Source organism: Amblyomma americanum, chromosome 10, assembly GCF_052857255.1.
Source record: "Amblyomma americanum isolate KBUSLIRL-KWMA chromosome 10, ASM5285725v1, whole genome shotgun sequence".
NCBI classification, from domain to species: domain Eukaryota; kingdom Metazoa; phylum Arthropoda; class Arachnida; order Ixodida; family Ixodidae; genus Amblyomma; species Amblyomma americanum.
Window position 1 is genome coordinate 61,921,475 of NC_135506.1, and position 16,317 is coordinate 61,937,791.

At 49.0% G+C, this 16,317-nt stretch overlaps 1 protein-coding gene across 1 annotated transcript; it reads left to right on the forward strand.

The window, feature by feature from the left end:
* Positions 1-205: 205 nt before the first annotated feature.
* LOC144108352 (uncharacterized) lies at positions 206-15,816 on the forward strand. The gene is made up of 4 exons (XM_077641607.1): positions 206-384; positions 6,081-6,551; positions 10,935-11,085; positions 14,149-15,816. The coding sequence occupies exons 1-4, from the start codon at positions 206-208 to the stop codon at positions 15,814-15,816; spliced, it is 2,469 nt and encodes an 822-aa protein (XP_077497733.1).
* Positions 15,817-16,317: the final 501 nt, after the last annotated feature.

Sequence of the window (16,317 nt, forward strand, 5' to 3'; positions counted from 1 at the left end):
TGGCCGATCCCCCAGTGTGGTTATGAGCCATCTTTTGAAAGGCTAACAACATTTCGTGAAACCACACTGAAAAAAGAAAAGAAAGACAAACGTTCGGATCGAGCTACTTAGGAAAGAAAAGGAAGTTTCTGCAGAATGGGACACTGGTCTGCGTCTCCAAACACTCGTGTTCCTGGTGCCGAATCCTGAACGTGAGGCAGCACTGATGGACCCACAACCAGCAGCCGAGCCTTTCTTCGAGCCGGTCCCTGTGAGCCCGGGATCCAGTCCAGGACAAGCCGTCGGTTCCGTTTCGACGCGACGTCACAGACATCATGGGAAGAAAGGCCGGAAGCACCATGACAGGGAGCACTCGCCGGAACCGGATAACGCCGACGCATTAAGGTGAGTCGACGAATTTAGATGGAGGCGAAATTCTAGATGCTCGTGTACTGTGCGATGTCGGTGCACGTTAAAGATCCCCAGGTGGTCGAAATTATTCCGGAGCCCACCACTCCGGGACCTCTTTCTTGTTTCAATCCTTCCTTTATCCCATCCCTTACGACGTGCTTTAGGTGTCCGTCGACATGTGAGACAGATACTGCGTCATTTCCTTCCCCCAAAACTAATTTTCAATTTTTAAGCCAGCAATGGCAATGAGTAGGAGAATTCTGCCTAACGCCCATGATAGCAAGAATATTTTCTCTGCACACACAGTACTGGAAAAGTGACGGACCACCGGGGCCATTATTGGATGTGCTAAGTGGTACAAGCATTATCAGAAACTAATTGGCAACTATGGGCCTACTTAGAGCCACGCTTTGCCAGGAGGCTGTCTGTATTGGCCTAGGTTTTTTATCACTCATAGTAATACCAGTGTTAGCGGACATCAGAAACAGGCAAATCAGATTAACTAGTAAAGTGATTAACTAAATTTTAATGCTGACTTTTTTTATCTGTTACCGATAGGCACCTGAGTGCACTTAGAGATTTTTAGCCGGCCGTTAGTAATGGCAATTGAAGTTTTTAGATTTTCAAAAACCCGATTACCGTCGCCGCAGTGGCCCAACAAAATTTGGCTGCACCGTGCCAAAATACACGCGCTTTCGAACACCATGTAGGCGAAGGAACCTCTGCAGTGCATGCAACTTGTCGGAATAGCCAAGTTCTCTGGAGCCACAGCGGCGAGGGTAATCGCATTTCCATAATTCTAAAAACTGATATGGTCATTACCAATGGCCGACTACAAATCTCTATTAGCAATCAGCAATCAATTGCCTATAGGTAATAGTTAAAAAGCTAACTATTAGAATTTAGTTTATCACTTTACTAGTTAACATCACTGCCTTGTGTTTTGACGCCCGCCAACGCTGATTTTACTATGTCGAAAAAAAATAGTTCTTTACCTCAAAAACCCTTTTCCTTAATTTAGTGATCTCCTTCCCTGAAGCACCTGGTATATCGCCCTTAACTGCTGCTGTTGAATCTCGTTTTGCATCACGTGACTTACTCAAATGTTTCAGTGCGTTCGCATTATAACCCCGCTTAGCCCATAGAGTGTCCGGCGCAGGCGGAGCGTCTGAAAACGAAAGAAAGAAGGCAAAAAGGGTGGTAAAGAGACTGAGGGAGCTGACAGGGGGAAAGTGGAGTGAGGGAGAGTCGGCGGGAGCATTGCCAACTAGACAAATCACGCGGCGCTGGAGGGAGGGGATGGTTGGAGAGAAACCGCTGGCGCGAATCAGAATCCAGGGGGGGAAAGTGGCGAGGGAGTTCGGCGTGGCGCACGGTGATTGGTGGATTTGATCACACCGCTCCCCACCGTCATGGGGAACAGTGATGCTCGCTCATACTCTGCTGCATTAATCTTACATTGGCGGTGGCTTTTGGTCTAAAAGCTCTTGTACGTTCACCAGCACCGACCAAGAATCTTGTCACCGTACGTAGTATCTCGTGGCGGTGCCTAGTAACCGAAGTTACATTCCGCGGTCACTCGGCTAATTTCGAAGTAGTGTCGCGGCAGATGCGCGAGAGGTTGCTCAGGAAGAGCGACATGAGTCGCACTGTCTCTACCGGTGGCTGTGATAGAAACAGCCACCTGCCAGTGCAGTGGCGCATCACTTAGCCGCTGCTCTGGTACAGCAATGAGGATTCGCCGCCATCTATGGATGTTAAGTAGCGAGCGACTAGTTCTGCATATATGGGCATTAACCCACTAAATATATTATGTCATACCCTTAAGGTGGAGCTTAACTGCCCCCTCTAATAGAAAAATAAACTGCTTTCGCACGAATACGCGATTAAATTCCTACCAATTTTTCCCCCTTTCAGAAGCCAGCAGTGGCCGTCCCTTGGTTCGCTGGGGCCGTTGCACTCATCGGAGCCACTGCAGTTGCATCAACCAGCTGAGTGTGTGAGTTCACGGGTGACTTTCCTACTCGGTTCGAGCCGCGGTGCATGCCTTCCCCCAGCCTAACCTAAGAAGGCAAGACACGCTTCAAAGAAAGCTGAAAAATATGCGAAGATACCGAATGTGGCAAAGGCGCGCGAAAGCTGTTGCACAATTCATCGGTCCATCGTGTCCGTGGCCGAAGTGCGGACGCGCGCTCATGGTAGGTTAAACGGCTCGGTTCATTTGTTCATGTGTCTTCATGCGCGATGGTGGTCTCACATGCAGTCAATGGCAGTGATTACTGCGTTGCTGTACGGACATTCACTCGCTACGGCCACAGGCGCCTCGGCTTTTGTGACGAGCTTTTGCCGCAGGCAACAGGCGTATATGATACTGCGCAGAAAGCCGTCTCCTTCCTAACCGAACTTTCAAAACGGTCTCAGGCACTGTGATATGGCGGTCATAATCACTTTCCGTACATTGGATGACATAATTGTTGCATTTCGCCGCAGTATAGAATCGCGTTTATTATCGAGTACTCACAAGTTAACACCAGCAGCTTTTGACGCTCCAAAGGAAAAAAATTACAGTCCATCAATGCGATTGATGCGCCAAGGTAAGCGTCAGCATTAGTGTTCCATCCTGAACAGAGCAGCCGCTGAAGGGTTCAGACCGTGCAAGCGGGTGGAGTGGTCCAGTCCCCCTATCCAACCCAGCAATCACAGTGTGAGACGCCGTACCTACTCTTCCCCCCTCCAACCACCTCTCATCACCTCCCACCCACTCTTCTTCTCTTTCCCACTTTTCTTCTCCCCTGAGAGTAGTGTATAAGCGGATTCTCTCCTCTACACTTTGCCACCCGTTGCCTCCTACTGGGAAACTCGTGGCTTAAAACAACAAAGAGACCAGAAAGAAGCGCTTGTGTCTTGCCCTTCGTTGTTTTGAGCTATGGAACCTCATGTGTTCTACCCTCCATTCGTCTTCCCTCGTGCACTTCCCTCTCTCTCAATCTCTCCCCTTTTCCACCTGCCAATACAGCTTTCAGACACTGACGTGAGTAAGAGCAAGTATCAGCTCACAAGAGTGAGAGGGAAACGGTTGGACGGAAAGGCAGGGTGGTTAACCAGGCGATGCCCAGTAGGCTATCCTACACGTGGGGAGGAAAACAAAAGGGAAAAGAGGGAAGAAAAAGCGGCACCGAATTGAGTTTTTCACGTGTCCATCGACCGCTATAACAGCGGGGCAGAGGGCGCACACTTAAAGCTTAAAGTTTATAGTCGGGAACTTTCAGGAGCACCTTCACCGCTGTCCTTTGTGATGAAGGTTTTGTCCAAGGCCCCAGAAAACCTTCACCACAAATGAAAGTCGGCGAGAAAGAGGGAGGTCATCTTGAGCGAGGCGAAGGTGAGACAGCATGAACCCCGAGCCAGACCGCGACGGTCACCTGCATAATGCCATCGCATGTTTTGCTTCTGCAATGTATAAACGTCAAGAAACAACGAAGCTCTACTTTTCTAATCTCGAGCTTGTTTTACAACTGATAGCGCTTGTACTTGTAAAAAGTTATTTATGCACTCCGGTCATTTGTGCACACCTACCTAGGGCAATTAGTTACCGCAGATTTAGCACTTGCGGGTTAAACAGGACAATAAGATGGGGTGGAGTGCATTTTGCAGGTACATCAGATCATGAGTAGCAGCTTATTAGTATCCCTCAATAGGAATAGTTATATAATTTGTGTCTTGCCAGTACTCATCTGTGGAGCGGAAACTTGAAGGCTAACGAAAAGGCTTGAAATTAAATTGAGGAGCGCGCAGAGAGCGGGGAAAAACTTCATAATTAACTTTAAGCAACATGGCGAGAACAGAGTACGTCAGAGAATAAAACGCGATTTTAGGATATCCTAGCCGAAATAAAATAAAAAAATGAACTTGGGCATGAAATGTAACACTTAGAACTGACAACCGATGGTCGCTTAGGTAACGGACGGGGTCTCTTAGAAAGGCAAGAGCAGCAAGAGGCAGCAGAGAGTCTGATTTGGACGTTTGCGGGAACAAGGGAAGTTTGCGGGGATAAGGTGGCCGCAGTTGGCTCAGGGCATCGTTGGCTGGAGGTACACGGGAGAGGCTTTTGTCCTCCAGTGGTCGTAGTCGGGATGATGGTGACGGTTATGAAGCTGCATAGCTACGCGGAGAGGCGAATGAGAGGCCTGCTAAGCTTCCAGAGATTAGAAGCTACAGGAGCACCATAAGAGTACTGCGTCCTGGCTGGACAGCAGACGCTTGGTCTGAACTTCTTTCTCTAAGCTTGGCTTAGGATCTGGGTTGACTTTGGAGTACGTATTCGCTTTCGCGCGCGGTGAGGCTTGAGATATTCACAGTGTAAGCTCAGCGCACACTTTTGTTGAGTATTTGTACAGTGTGAGCAGAAATTCTGCTCTCTGAAACAATAATTTTAACAGCCATGAAACCTCCAGAATATCTCTGCCGGCTTCTCATGTGGTACCCTCGAAGTGAGCGCTCACGTGGTCGAAATAGGCTTAGTGATTGTCTTCCAGTCCCCTCACCTCTTTCAGTTCGTTTCTCCATTCTGCTTGCTAACCTTTATTTCCGCTGCCCCAGCTCAGGTGCTTCCGTATCGATGGCAGATGCCGGGGCTAGCAAAAATCTTATCCTTTCTTTTTATAATTATTTTAATAAAGCACAATACAACAACAAGAATTTACCGGGGAATGCTCGGTCATATTTCACCTTCACCGTGTGGCGGTATGCTGATTTCTCAAATTCTGAATACAGCTTCTCAAGCTTGGATACAGCTGTACGACTTGCCTTTGTAGCTGCAAATATGCGCTCAAGTGGAATTTAGAACTAACTATTAGTTTATTTACAATCCACTTCGCTGTCCTTTTGAAGCCTCCTGGGCGCGATGGTCTACTGTCCGGATCAGTGAATTCTCCTGGTGCCAAAGAAAGACGACATTTTATTTCCACATACCACGGTGAAAATACGCACCGAGACCATATGCTGCAGGTGGTAAGTTCAAACCAATCAGCAAGTCTATACACCTGCTCTTTTGGACGTCCTGTTTATTGCTCCTTGCGCTCCTGCGAGAGGGGAGAATTTCAGTTCGGAATGGAAATATGCATTGAGCTAGCGCACGTTAGAGCATAAGCCTTGAAGTAAACCTATATGCCTTCCCGCATAATTTGTTAATCCTCGAATCGTGCGCGGTCGATAGCTGTCACTGCTGCCTGCGACTGATGTTTCCTTGGACTCATGGACGTTCGTGGTGAAAAAATAAACAATTTCCTCAGGGTAACCAGGTCTACAGTGATAAGCTTCGGTATATGAGGGTTTAACGTACCAAAGCGACTCAGGGTATGAGGGACGCCGTAGCGAAGGGATCCGGAAACTTCGACCAGCTGGGGTTCTTTAACGTGCACTGACATCGCACAGTACACGGGCTTCTGGAATTCCGCCTGCACTGAAATGCGACCGCCGCGGCCGGGATTGAACCCGCGTCTTTCGGGCCAGCAACCGAGCGCCATTATCATTAAGCCACCGCGGCGGCTCTACAGTGATAAGTATTGTATTGAGTTTCATTTATGCTAATGATCCGGTGAACAGGAACACGCAGGACCACGGCAATAGCAGGGACCTAAAAGACTGGGAATGCTCACATTCAGAACACATGCGCGTTTTATGCTTGAAAGGCTTGCCACACTTGCACGAAGCTACCTCAAAAGGTTACGTCATGTATCCTATACACAACAGGCGTCGCAGTCTCAGGGCAGCGTGCCTCCTCTTTTGCTTCCCTATCGGCGTTTTGGTTCCTCGCGGGGCGGACCACAGGCTCGGCGCACCGTCTCGGAACCGGTAGCGGGGCCAGCGACAGGAGCAGGACCAAGAGTTCTCGGAGCCCTGCCGCCCGGACGCCGTCCCGGATCCCGGAGTCGCGCAGTACCTCTCGCTGGCCATGGCCCTCGCTGCGTTCGTGCTCATCGTCGCCCTGCAGCTGGCGTTCGCAGCCCCTCTGCCCCACCAGCAGAGGGTTCGCCCAAGCCCAGCGGGCGGTCTCCCGTGTGCAGCAGCGAGACGTGCGGCCGCTACGCGCAGCTGTTCGCCGAAGCCATGAACACCAGCGTTCCTCCGTGCGACAACTTCTACGCGTACGCCTGCGGAAGGTGCGCGAATATACATCAGGGTGCACAGATAAAAGAATACTCTCAGGCCTGCAACCACCCATCGGGCTAGAGGAACTTTTTCACTGGTCCCAACGTGTTGTTTCACTTAAGATGTTTGAAATATTTAAAAAGAGCCATTTTGAGTTAGAAGAGCACTTTTTTTTCGGCATAGCATTTTGGAGTGATGTAGCGCGTCAGAGCACAGATTAGACATGATAACATGTTGGTTACACAATATTGAATAGTTAACTCTAACTACTATTAGTGCAAGCCGCCGCGGTGGCTCAGTGCCTATGGTGCTCGGCTGCTCACTCGAAAGACGCGGGTTCGATTCCGGGCTGCGACATTTGCATTTCGATGACGGCGAAATGCTAGAGGCCCGTTGTACTGTACGATGTCAGGGCACATTAAAGAACCCCAGGTGGCCGAAATTAACCGGAGCCCTTCACTACGACGTCCCACATAGCCTGAGTCGCTGTGGGAGGTTAAACACAATTAAACTAAGCTAAAATATTATAATAATAATAATAATTGGTTTTTTGGGAAAGGAAATGGCGCAGTATCTGTCTCATATATCGTTGGACACCTGAACCACGCCATAAGGGAAGAGATAAAGGAGGGAGTGAAAGAAGAAACGAAGAAGGAGGTGCCGTAGTGGAGGGCTCCGGAACAATTTCGACCACCTGGGGATCTTTAACGTGCACTGACATCCGCACAGCACACGGGCAGGGCCTTAGCGTTTTGCCTCCATAAAAACTATTAGTGTGGAAGCACTATTCCAGACTACCATCCCCGAGCAAGAACCTTGTCTTGGTCTCCGAACTAACCCGAGCTTACGCGAGTACTCGGGTAAGTTAGGGAGAGTTCGGAGGAGCGTCGCGCCAGCTGTAGCCAATGGGAAACAAACAAACTGACAAACAGACAGACAAACAAACAAACAAGCAGCGGCTAAACGTGGGGAATGGCCCAGTACAAGTGCTAGCGCGCTATAAGTTATTATCAGTATTTGTTGAACAGCCAGCTAGTTGGTACGCCTTCATTGTATTCTGATGCGCTACACCGCTTACAATGCTACGCCGAAAAAGCGTTCTTCTAACTCCAAAAAGCTCATTTTAAAAATTGCAGAACATCTTCAGTAAAACACTGGCCAGTATACTCCTCGCGTATTCTGGTTAAATTACCTCACAATTTTAGCCGCATGCTTTTTCATTGCATTATACATGTGCCATGTTTCATGAGGTAGTACATGATCGCGAAGCTTGATTGGAAAGAAGCAGCCGCAGGCGTGCTACCAACAGACACGTGGCAAGATTGATAGGGGGACGCGGCAATGAAAAGTGTTTGCGTTATTTATGCATGCGATATGTAACTAAATTTGGTGCAAATATGAAATTGCTACGCTATTTTCAGTAATGCGTTTTATTTTTAGCTATACCTGGCGCAGTTCTTGGGTAATTATAATTAACACCCATATGAAGTCACCCCAAGGTCTTAAATAATTGAGTAGAAAGTGCGCAATTTTTTGTTATGCCAGCTTGTTCACAAAGACCTGTTCTGCATGATGACGCTATCTGTTATTTTTTTTAGACGATCAGTACTTAGGCACATATAGTAACATGAAAACGTTTCTTACAAAAATAACGAACATAGTACTGCACATGTAGGAAAAAATGGCCTGGCTTAGCTTATGGTTAAGCCTAGGATGCGAAGCATACGTCGCTTGGCAAGCCGTACTTCTCGTTCTTCTCCCGTTTCCGTGGCTCTTTGTAACTTGCGCTTTGCGGTCTGGCGAGCCGCCCTCTCCCTGGCCGACATCTCGCTGCTCAACTGACTCAACGAGGTGCGTCGCCTTTATACAATTGCGTGACGTCAGTATCTCCTAGCGGTAGGAGCGGGAGATAGGCCGCCGGCCGGAGGCTGCGCGTCCGCAAGCGAGCGCACGAGTTGAGCCCCAGCTTTCACAGCTGTTGTGACGTCATATCACGTGGTGCGCCGATGTAGGTCAAAGTGGTAGCTACGCAGGCCGCGCGCGGCGCAGCAAGAAAGAGCTCGGTTGTGCGGCTAGTATGCTTCGCATAAAAACAATCGAGTGATTTATTACACTCCTCAATGTCTCAGAAATTGTTTGCGACAATAGATCATTCAATTTCCATGCGCCACGAAATTACGAAGGTGTATGTAATGCCAATCGCAGAAATGTGAAAGGTCAGAAAACGAACCTTAAATCTTATTCCCTAGTTTATGGCCTCCCTCGCTTTCGCTTTGGTCAGAGAAATGCGGCACTCAATATCAAAGATAACCCGAAGGAAATCAAGGAAATTACCTCACAATTTTCGACGACTACACATCTAGAAATCGCAATTTTAAATTTCTACTGAATATTTTGGCTATAATTTTTGGTCACGGAACCGAAGAGCCCAGGTCTAGGAATGAAAATAATTCGATAAATGAAAAACTTTCACCAAATCGACCAGTTTAACAAGGGGAGAAGTCGGCCTGGCTGGTGCGTGATTTTGAGTCTAAAAACAGCGCTTAAGCGAGACAGTGAGATCGGGGACACGACGCTGTCCCCGCTATTCGCACAGCGCGACACGTGTGTCAACAGACGGTGAGCGCACGTCGATCTGCACCGCTGAAACAACGCCAGCACTTCGCTCACTACTGTTCCGAAGTAAAATCATTCCGGCAAGTGCAGAGTACCAAAAACTTACTTTATTCAATATCTAGCGTAGAAATCAACTGCAAAAACGCTTTCTGTTTACTACAAACCATGTATACAATACGCAGTGGCAAACCATTTCTCTGATACGCCGCAACGTGGCCAACGCGGGCTCGTGTACTTCGAGAAATTACTAAGTTGAAAGCATCAACCATTGCTGGGATTCGCAGAAACTGAAAACGCGCCTACAAGCCTTGAAAACCCGCGCTCAACACCTCTCCGCGACGCCACTCCCTGGCTTTTTGCCTGCCGCGAGCCCACTAGCGGACTGCAGCGCCACCTCGTTTGCTTGCAAACATGCAGGAGGTCTATACATAGCAACAGACACACCGGAAACTGCAGAAGTCACAGCCATGTGGCACAAAAATTCACACAAAAAAGTTACTAGTCAGGAGGAAAAGGTAGCCGGCTGTCTAGGTAGGTGAATTCTTTACAAGACAGGGCCACTAAAGGATGACTGACGTTGCGGTTGTCACTTTTCTATCTATAAAGTCGGCTACGTTTTCATGGAGGAAAAACGCTAAGGCGCCCGTGTGCTGTGCGATGTCAGTGCACGTTAAAGATCCCCAGGTGGTCGAAATTATACCGGAGCCCTCCACTACGGCACCTCTATCTTCCATTCTTCTTTCACTCCCTCCTTTATCCTTCCCTTACGGCGTGGTTCAGGTGTCCAACGATATATGAGACAGATACAGCGCCATTTACTTTCCCCCCAAAAACCAATTATTATTATTATTATTTTATAAAGGGCTTCCGTTACCTTTTCATGCTTTGTTTTTAATTTCGAGCTGTCTGTAAAGGCCCCAAGCGGCAAAATCATACTAAACAATAGGACAAATGACCGATTTGTACAATAGTAGTGTGTGTATTTTGAATTATTGGTTAACGCACGAAACATGTAACATTATTTAATATATAATGATCACAAACAAATCCATTGCGATCAGGCTAGGACATGTTATGTATATGTGATGGATTTGTTCTTGAAAGCAGTTTAAAGTTGGCAACCGGTAAATTAATTTGTTTTAAAGCGGCAGGAAAGATGTTTGGGGTGGAATGGTGGCTGTTTTATGAAAATTTTCATGTGTCAGGTATTTCGCCCAGCACGTCATCTAGCCAATCACTCCTGAAGGTCAGAGCGATCGTTAGAAAAGTTAATGACTTCAAATAATGCCCAATATTCAGCGAATAAGCGATCGTGAGAAGCACAGTTTCGAGGTAAATCGTACATATAAATATATAAAGAGCGGCCGAATGGAGCGCCTGATGGCACAGTCACGATAAAAAGATTACACATACAGAATGCGGAATAGCAAAAAAGAAAATATTTCCGCGTTGCCTCACTAGTCAGTCAGCTGGTATTATGTAATGTGATGGAGCACTCATGCCCATTTGTCCTTCAATGTTTTTCGTTGAGTTGCTTTGCTCGAAAGCAAATAAATAATTGTTCTTCTGCGATTCCCATCCAGTAAACTTTCGTCCATGACTGTATATATCGAAAGACATTGCTCTCGCTTATTCACTTCATGGATGGCAAGAAGGATGTCGGTTGTGTGTACTATAACGAGCACGCTAGTTAATGGTTTAGTGGGAACGTTAGTTAAGGTAATAAAGGATAGGCAAGCCTGCTTAACTTTTTGATTGTCTTTGTGCGTGGCCCCAAGGTGGGACGCATCCCACCCGAGGACCGGTGAGAACAGCGTGCTGGCGGAGTCCTGGGGACAGCTGGCCAAGAGGGCCTCTTCACGGCTGAGAATGATACCGGACCCCACGGGCAATCCGAAGCCCATTCACAGGGCGGCTCACTTCATCTACGTGAGTAGTGCTCGAGGGACAGTTGCAGTTTCGTACAGAAGAGGAACAGGGGCGTAGCCAGCGGGGGGGGGGGGGGGGGGGGGGGGGGGAGAGCGGGGGGGGGGGGCTTATGGGCTTTAGCCTTCTCCGAAACTTTTCGTCAGTCACGCACCGCTGACCAAAACAACCACCGGCGCCGGAACTCATTCTGGATATTTCCACCTACACTGTCTTTTTCAGAGTAGAAAAGACATTTTAGCGCGAATTACCATTGCTAACTCCGGTTGGATTTCGTGGCATCTCCTGTGCACCTGGAGTCTTGTAACGCAAGTGGCCCCGTCCTAGCACAAACTTTCAACGGCCTATCGATGTCTCGCTGTTGCGATTAGTATTTTGGTGCAATTACTCGCAATACATGACCGGTGACAGCTGCTGCGCAGTACACTGGAACGAAGGTCAGCGTCATTGAGATTTTTCCCTGGCCGTTGCACATGTATACAAAAATGTAAAGGTTCTTGAACGACAAACATTATTTAAAATATTAGTCCTCTACTTGCTAATTTCATGGCCTTTACATTTTTCATGTCAGCGGCATGCACTGCTTTGCTGGTTCCGGACTGATATAGTTCTAGGCTTCGTGTGATATTTTCTTTACTTATTAAATACGCAAAAACATGGAAGCATTGGTATCAGTTGTCTGCCACGAGTGAGCGATAAGGGGATAGTTGGTATGACTTGACTACAAGACATAAAACTGAGCAGGGGATGAGACACAGAAGAGAAGTAAACAGGACGAGTTCGTCCTGTTTCCTTCTCTGCTGTGTCTTGTTCCCTGCTCAGTTTTATGCTTTTATAATCTTGTCGGCCACGATTTTTAAGGCATACGAATACATTATTTTATTTAAAAAATACATGTTCCACCTGTCTAGACAGTGCGTAACTTTATCTAATACACAATGGCATTGTCAATAGCAATGCCGTTATTATTGTTGCGTTTGATCCTTCCACAAATTCTGTGAGGAGGCCGCGCTGCAACATGAGCCCCCCCCCCCCCCCCTCCCCCCGAAAAATATTTCTGGCTACGCCACTTAAAAGGAAATCTGGAGAAACGCATGAATCAGTACTGCCAGTGGTCCGCCAGTACGAAGATTGCGTGTTGTTTTGAACATTGCAGGTTCCTTTTTTTTCGCCAAGAATACTTTCTTTTCACTCTGGTTAATTAACGATTGCCGAATTATCGCGTTCCGCAGCAACATCGCGGGTTACGGGAGACGTACACTCCTTATATAGTGCAGTCCAGCAGATTAATCTCTAACACCTGGGGTTTTCAAGGTGCACTGAAGTCTCAATACTTGGCTGTCTCCACATATCGCTTCATTCGAAATTTTACCCCGGAAATTTGCTTCGTGCGAACAGGTCTAATTGAGACTTAACATTTCTGAGCAAATTTTCCCCAGAAATACGAGCGCTAATTGATTGACTGCGATGCATGTACCCTTAAGTTTAGTGGTTATGTGAGATTGCTAGGGAGCAGTATGGCTTGTGCAGTCTCCGTATCAATGACTAAACGCCACGAAACAGCGTCACAAGAGGAAGCACTAGGGCTCACGAGTTGTTTGCAGCGTAGTAAAGGCTGCGGTGATCAGAGCCAATCACAAGGGCGTGGTCGGCAAAATCTGTTCCTTCGAGCTCCTCACCTCGCGACTGGTGGCTCCATCCTTGGGTAAGGAAGAGCAACTAGTGTCGAGCTCCTGCGCGCAGGAGAACCGCCCGATCACGGCCAGTCTTAAGGCCAGCGCGTTCCCCTCGAAACCAGCCGTGGGCCGACTCAGCGGACGCCATGTTTAAAATGACAGCGCAACGCCTCGCAGGAGGCACCCGCACTGCTGTGTTCGCGTGAACTTTCTCTGCTAATTTAATCAGTGAATGAATGGCCACCTGTCATTTCAAACCAACATCCTGAACTACCTTTTCAATTACTTCAATAACGGTTTTGAAAAGTCACAACACTGCTCAAATACCTAATGGACTATTTGTTGTCTTCCTTGGCCTCGATTGGACGAGAGAGTTCTTCGCAGTGCTGCAAACGACTTTTCAAATGATGTATGTTTGGTATTTCATCTTCGAACTAAACTAGCTCTAAATTACGCAAGGGACACGAGACTGAGGAAAATAATACGACCTAAACAGGATCACAACAGGACCAGGACAGGATTTCTTAAATTGTCAACATACGTTCACTCACATAATACGTCCCTTGGTGATCGTCCCTTGGTGATACGTCTCTTGTCTCCCTTGTGTAATTTAGAGCTGGTTTAGTTGGAAGGGGAACAGCATCAGCGAGGGCGTGGGATGACACGGTATAATAACGAATCTCGTACAGATTCACTCTCGGAGACCAGTGCGGTCACGTTTTTAATATAACGCAAGACTTGAAAGTCACGCCACATTTATAGCGCTGGCATTGCTCAGTGGCCTCTCTGCATTGTCGGCCTCGGAAGTCGATCAACTATGCTTGGTAGTCCGTGTCAGGCGACAAAATCTTACGCCTGCGAACGTAGTTTGTGGACGTTGTTACCACCTCGAACGGAGCGCAGTACCCCCATCGGGCATCGAGACAGTGTGCAAGGGGCAGGCATTGCATGCGCCCCACTTTCGTGGCGCTTTCGTGTGATTAGGCTTTGTCAGCGAACGTACGTAGACAGTTTATTGGATCGATCCTTTTTGATTCTCCTTTTTTTTTCATTATCAGGAAAACTATTGGTACGCCTGCGCATGAGCGATGCATAAAAGTAATATCAGTTCATCCTAAACATCAAGCACAGCCGCCTCCTTATTTGTTACTTTTCTCTAAATTGTGCTGCATTTTGAACAAGACCTCTAGCAGGAATGGCCATTATTGCGAAAATTGGTTTGAAAGTTTTCTTTAAACGAAACTGCGAATCAATTTGATAGGAATAAAAATCTGCTTTCCGAAAGCTGCTCCAGCTCTGTGGACTTGTGGAAAACTCTTCGCGGGCATTCTTAATGCCTTCATTTCTTTTGCCAATGCCTAACATTTCGCTCGCAAATCGCGATGCGCAGACGTGCCTGGCGATAATCAAAGTGCCAAGGATCCCCGAGATCAACGAACTGCTCGCCAAAGGCAACATCACGTGGCCAGCGCGCAACCACCACCCGGACTTCCTCGGGTCCCTGTTCTACATGTCGCGGCAGCTGTATTTGCCCGTTGCTTTCCACGTCGCCACCATGGAGACTGTGAATCAGGAACCACACCTGCCGCCGTCCAAGCACCTGGCTCTGCACTTCGGTCGATCCCGGCGTTTCCAGGAGCACGTGAAGGCACTGGCGAGCCTTCGACAATCGGGTGGCCTCTTGAGCCATCTGAGGCTCACGTACAAGGCGTTGGCCATCCACGTGAACGAGAGTCGGCTGATGGAGCTCGCCAGTCAATACGACTATTTGGACGAGTTCTTCCAGGACTACCAGAGGGCTGCTCATCATGCCACCACGAGCGACAACGCGTCCTTCTTCCTGCAATACACGCCTTCGGTACCGAAGGCCCGCTGGGACGGCTTGCTGAGGCGGTACTTGGGCGTTTCTCTCTCCCAGGATGGCGACGGAGACAAGCTCCGAGGCGGTGTGGTCATTCAAGACGCGCAACTCTTCGCGACGCTCTTCGAGGTGCACGCCAAGCACGGCGAGTTCTTCACCGACGACTTTGTCGGAGGCCTGTGCGTGCAGACACTCGCAGAGTACGGCAGCTTCGACATCCTGGCCAGCCTGTTCGGCAGTCAAGCGATCGCCACCCAGCGCGTCTACGACTCGTGCTTCTCCAATTCCTACACGTTCTACGGGCACGCCATCGACGCCTACTTCCACCAGCCGATGAGCCACGAGGTCGTGGACCTCCGACACACGGCCACCTTCGTCCACGAGACCTTCGCCGGTCAGCGACGCAGGAGGAGAATGCTCGGCGGCACAAACTTGGCCGTGAATAATACCTCAAGTAGGCACCGAAATTTCGACTTGGCCCTGTCCGGTTTGGACAAACTGAACATGATGACGTTCGTCGGACATTACGAACGCTACCCCAACATGACCGATAGTCCCGTGTACGACTGGATACATCACGCAGCGTTTGCCTCTGCCGGGGGCCTCGTTGCTACGGAGGAGCCAGTTGCCGCTTCACCGGATGGTGACATCTGGCGCGCTGCTGGCAGGTTTCGAAACTTCCGCTTGGCACTGGCGCACATGGAAGAACCGTTCTACGCCACCAATGTCAGCGCCGCGGTGCTAATGGCCGGAAGCGGAGCGCGCCTGGCCGCTGCGCTGTTTTACGATCACGTCGAGACTAGCGGGGACCCAAACGACACTGGTGGTCCCGCAAATGTGTACGCCGAAAACCATGAGTGCCTCTTTCCCGGAACCGGTACCGGAAGAAGCCCGGACCTCGAGATTCAGGGCGCTGTCGCTTCCGTCGCCGTGGCTTGGACCGCGTTCCGAGCTGCAAGCTCCGACACGCACTCCGCGTTCAAGAGCGGCCTGCGACGCTTCGGTGCGGGCGGAATCGGGTCCCTGAAGGAAGACGAGCTCTTCTTCGTTTTTTTCTGCTACCTGTTTTGCGGGGACTCGGATGGGGAGCGCATGTGCAACGTGGCGCTCCAACACAGCGCGGACTTTTCGCAGACGTTCGGATGTAGCAACGCGTCCGCCATGAACCCGGTGAAGAAGTGTCGCCTGATACGGTAGCAGTGCCCAGTGTCGTCTCCTCGAATTGCGCATTCTGAAGGACGCATATGCATGCCTGTTCAAGGAGAGCTGCAGTTTTCCCTTCTGCTCGTGACCCTAGCATGTAGGAAATTAGATTTGTGCAAAATCTCTGCGGTGTTCTGTGTCGTTTGAACGCGATAGTGTTAAGGTTTCCGTTGTGCAGAAAGTCCGGCGTCGATTGTCGGCGCTGTGAGGGAAAATTCCCCCGAGAGGCTACCAAGGTGGGCCACCTAGGTCACGTGACTTTTTAGCGTCTTCACAGCTTGCCCACTAGACCACCAGCGGACAGACCACTGTTGGTACTGTTGCAGGTGGCAGTTAATTTAATGATTGGTCGCCACCGCACCAGCCATCGCAGGGCAGTGGCGCATCACATATACGCTGCACCATTGCGCCCGGAGTAGTATGAGGACTCTCAGCGGTCTGTGAATATAAGGTCGATAATGACCGATGCCGCATATATTGCCATTAATACATTAA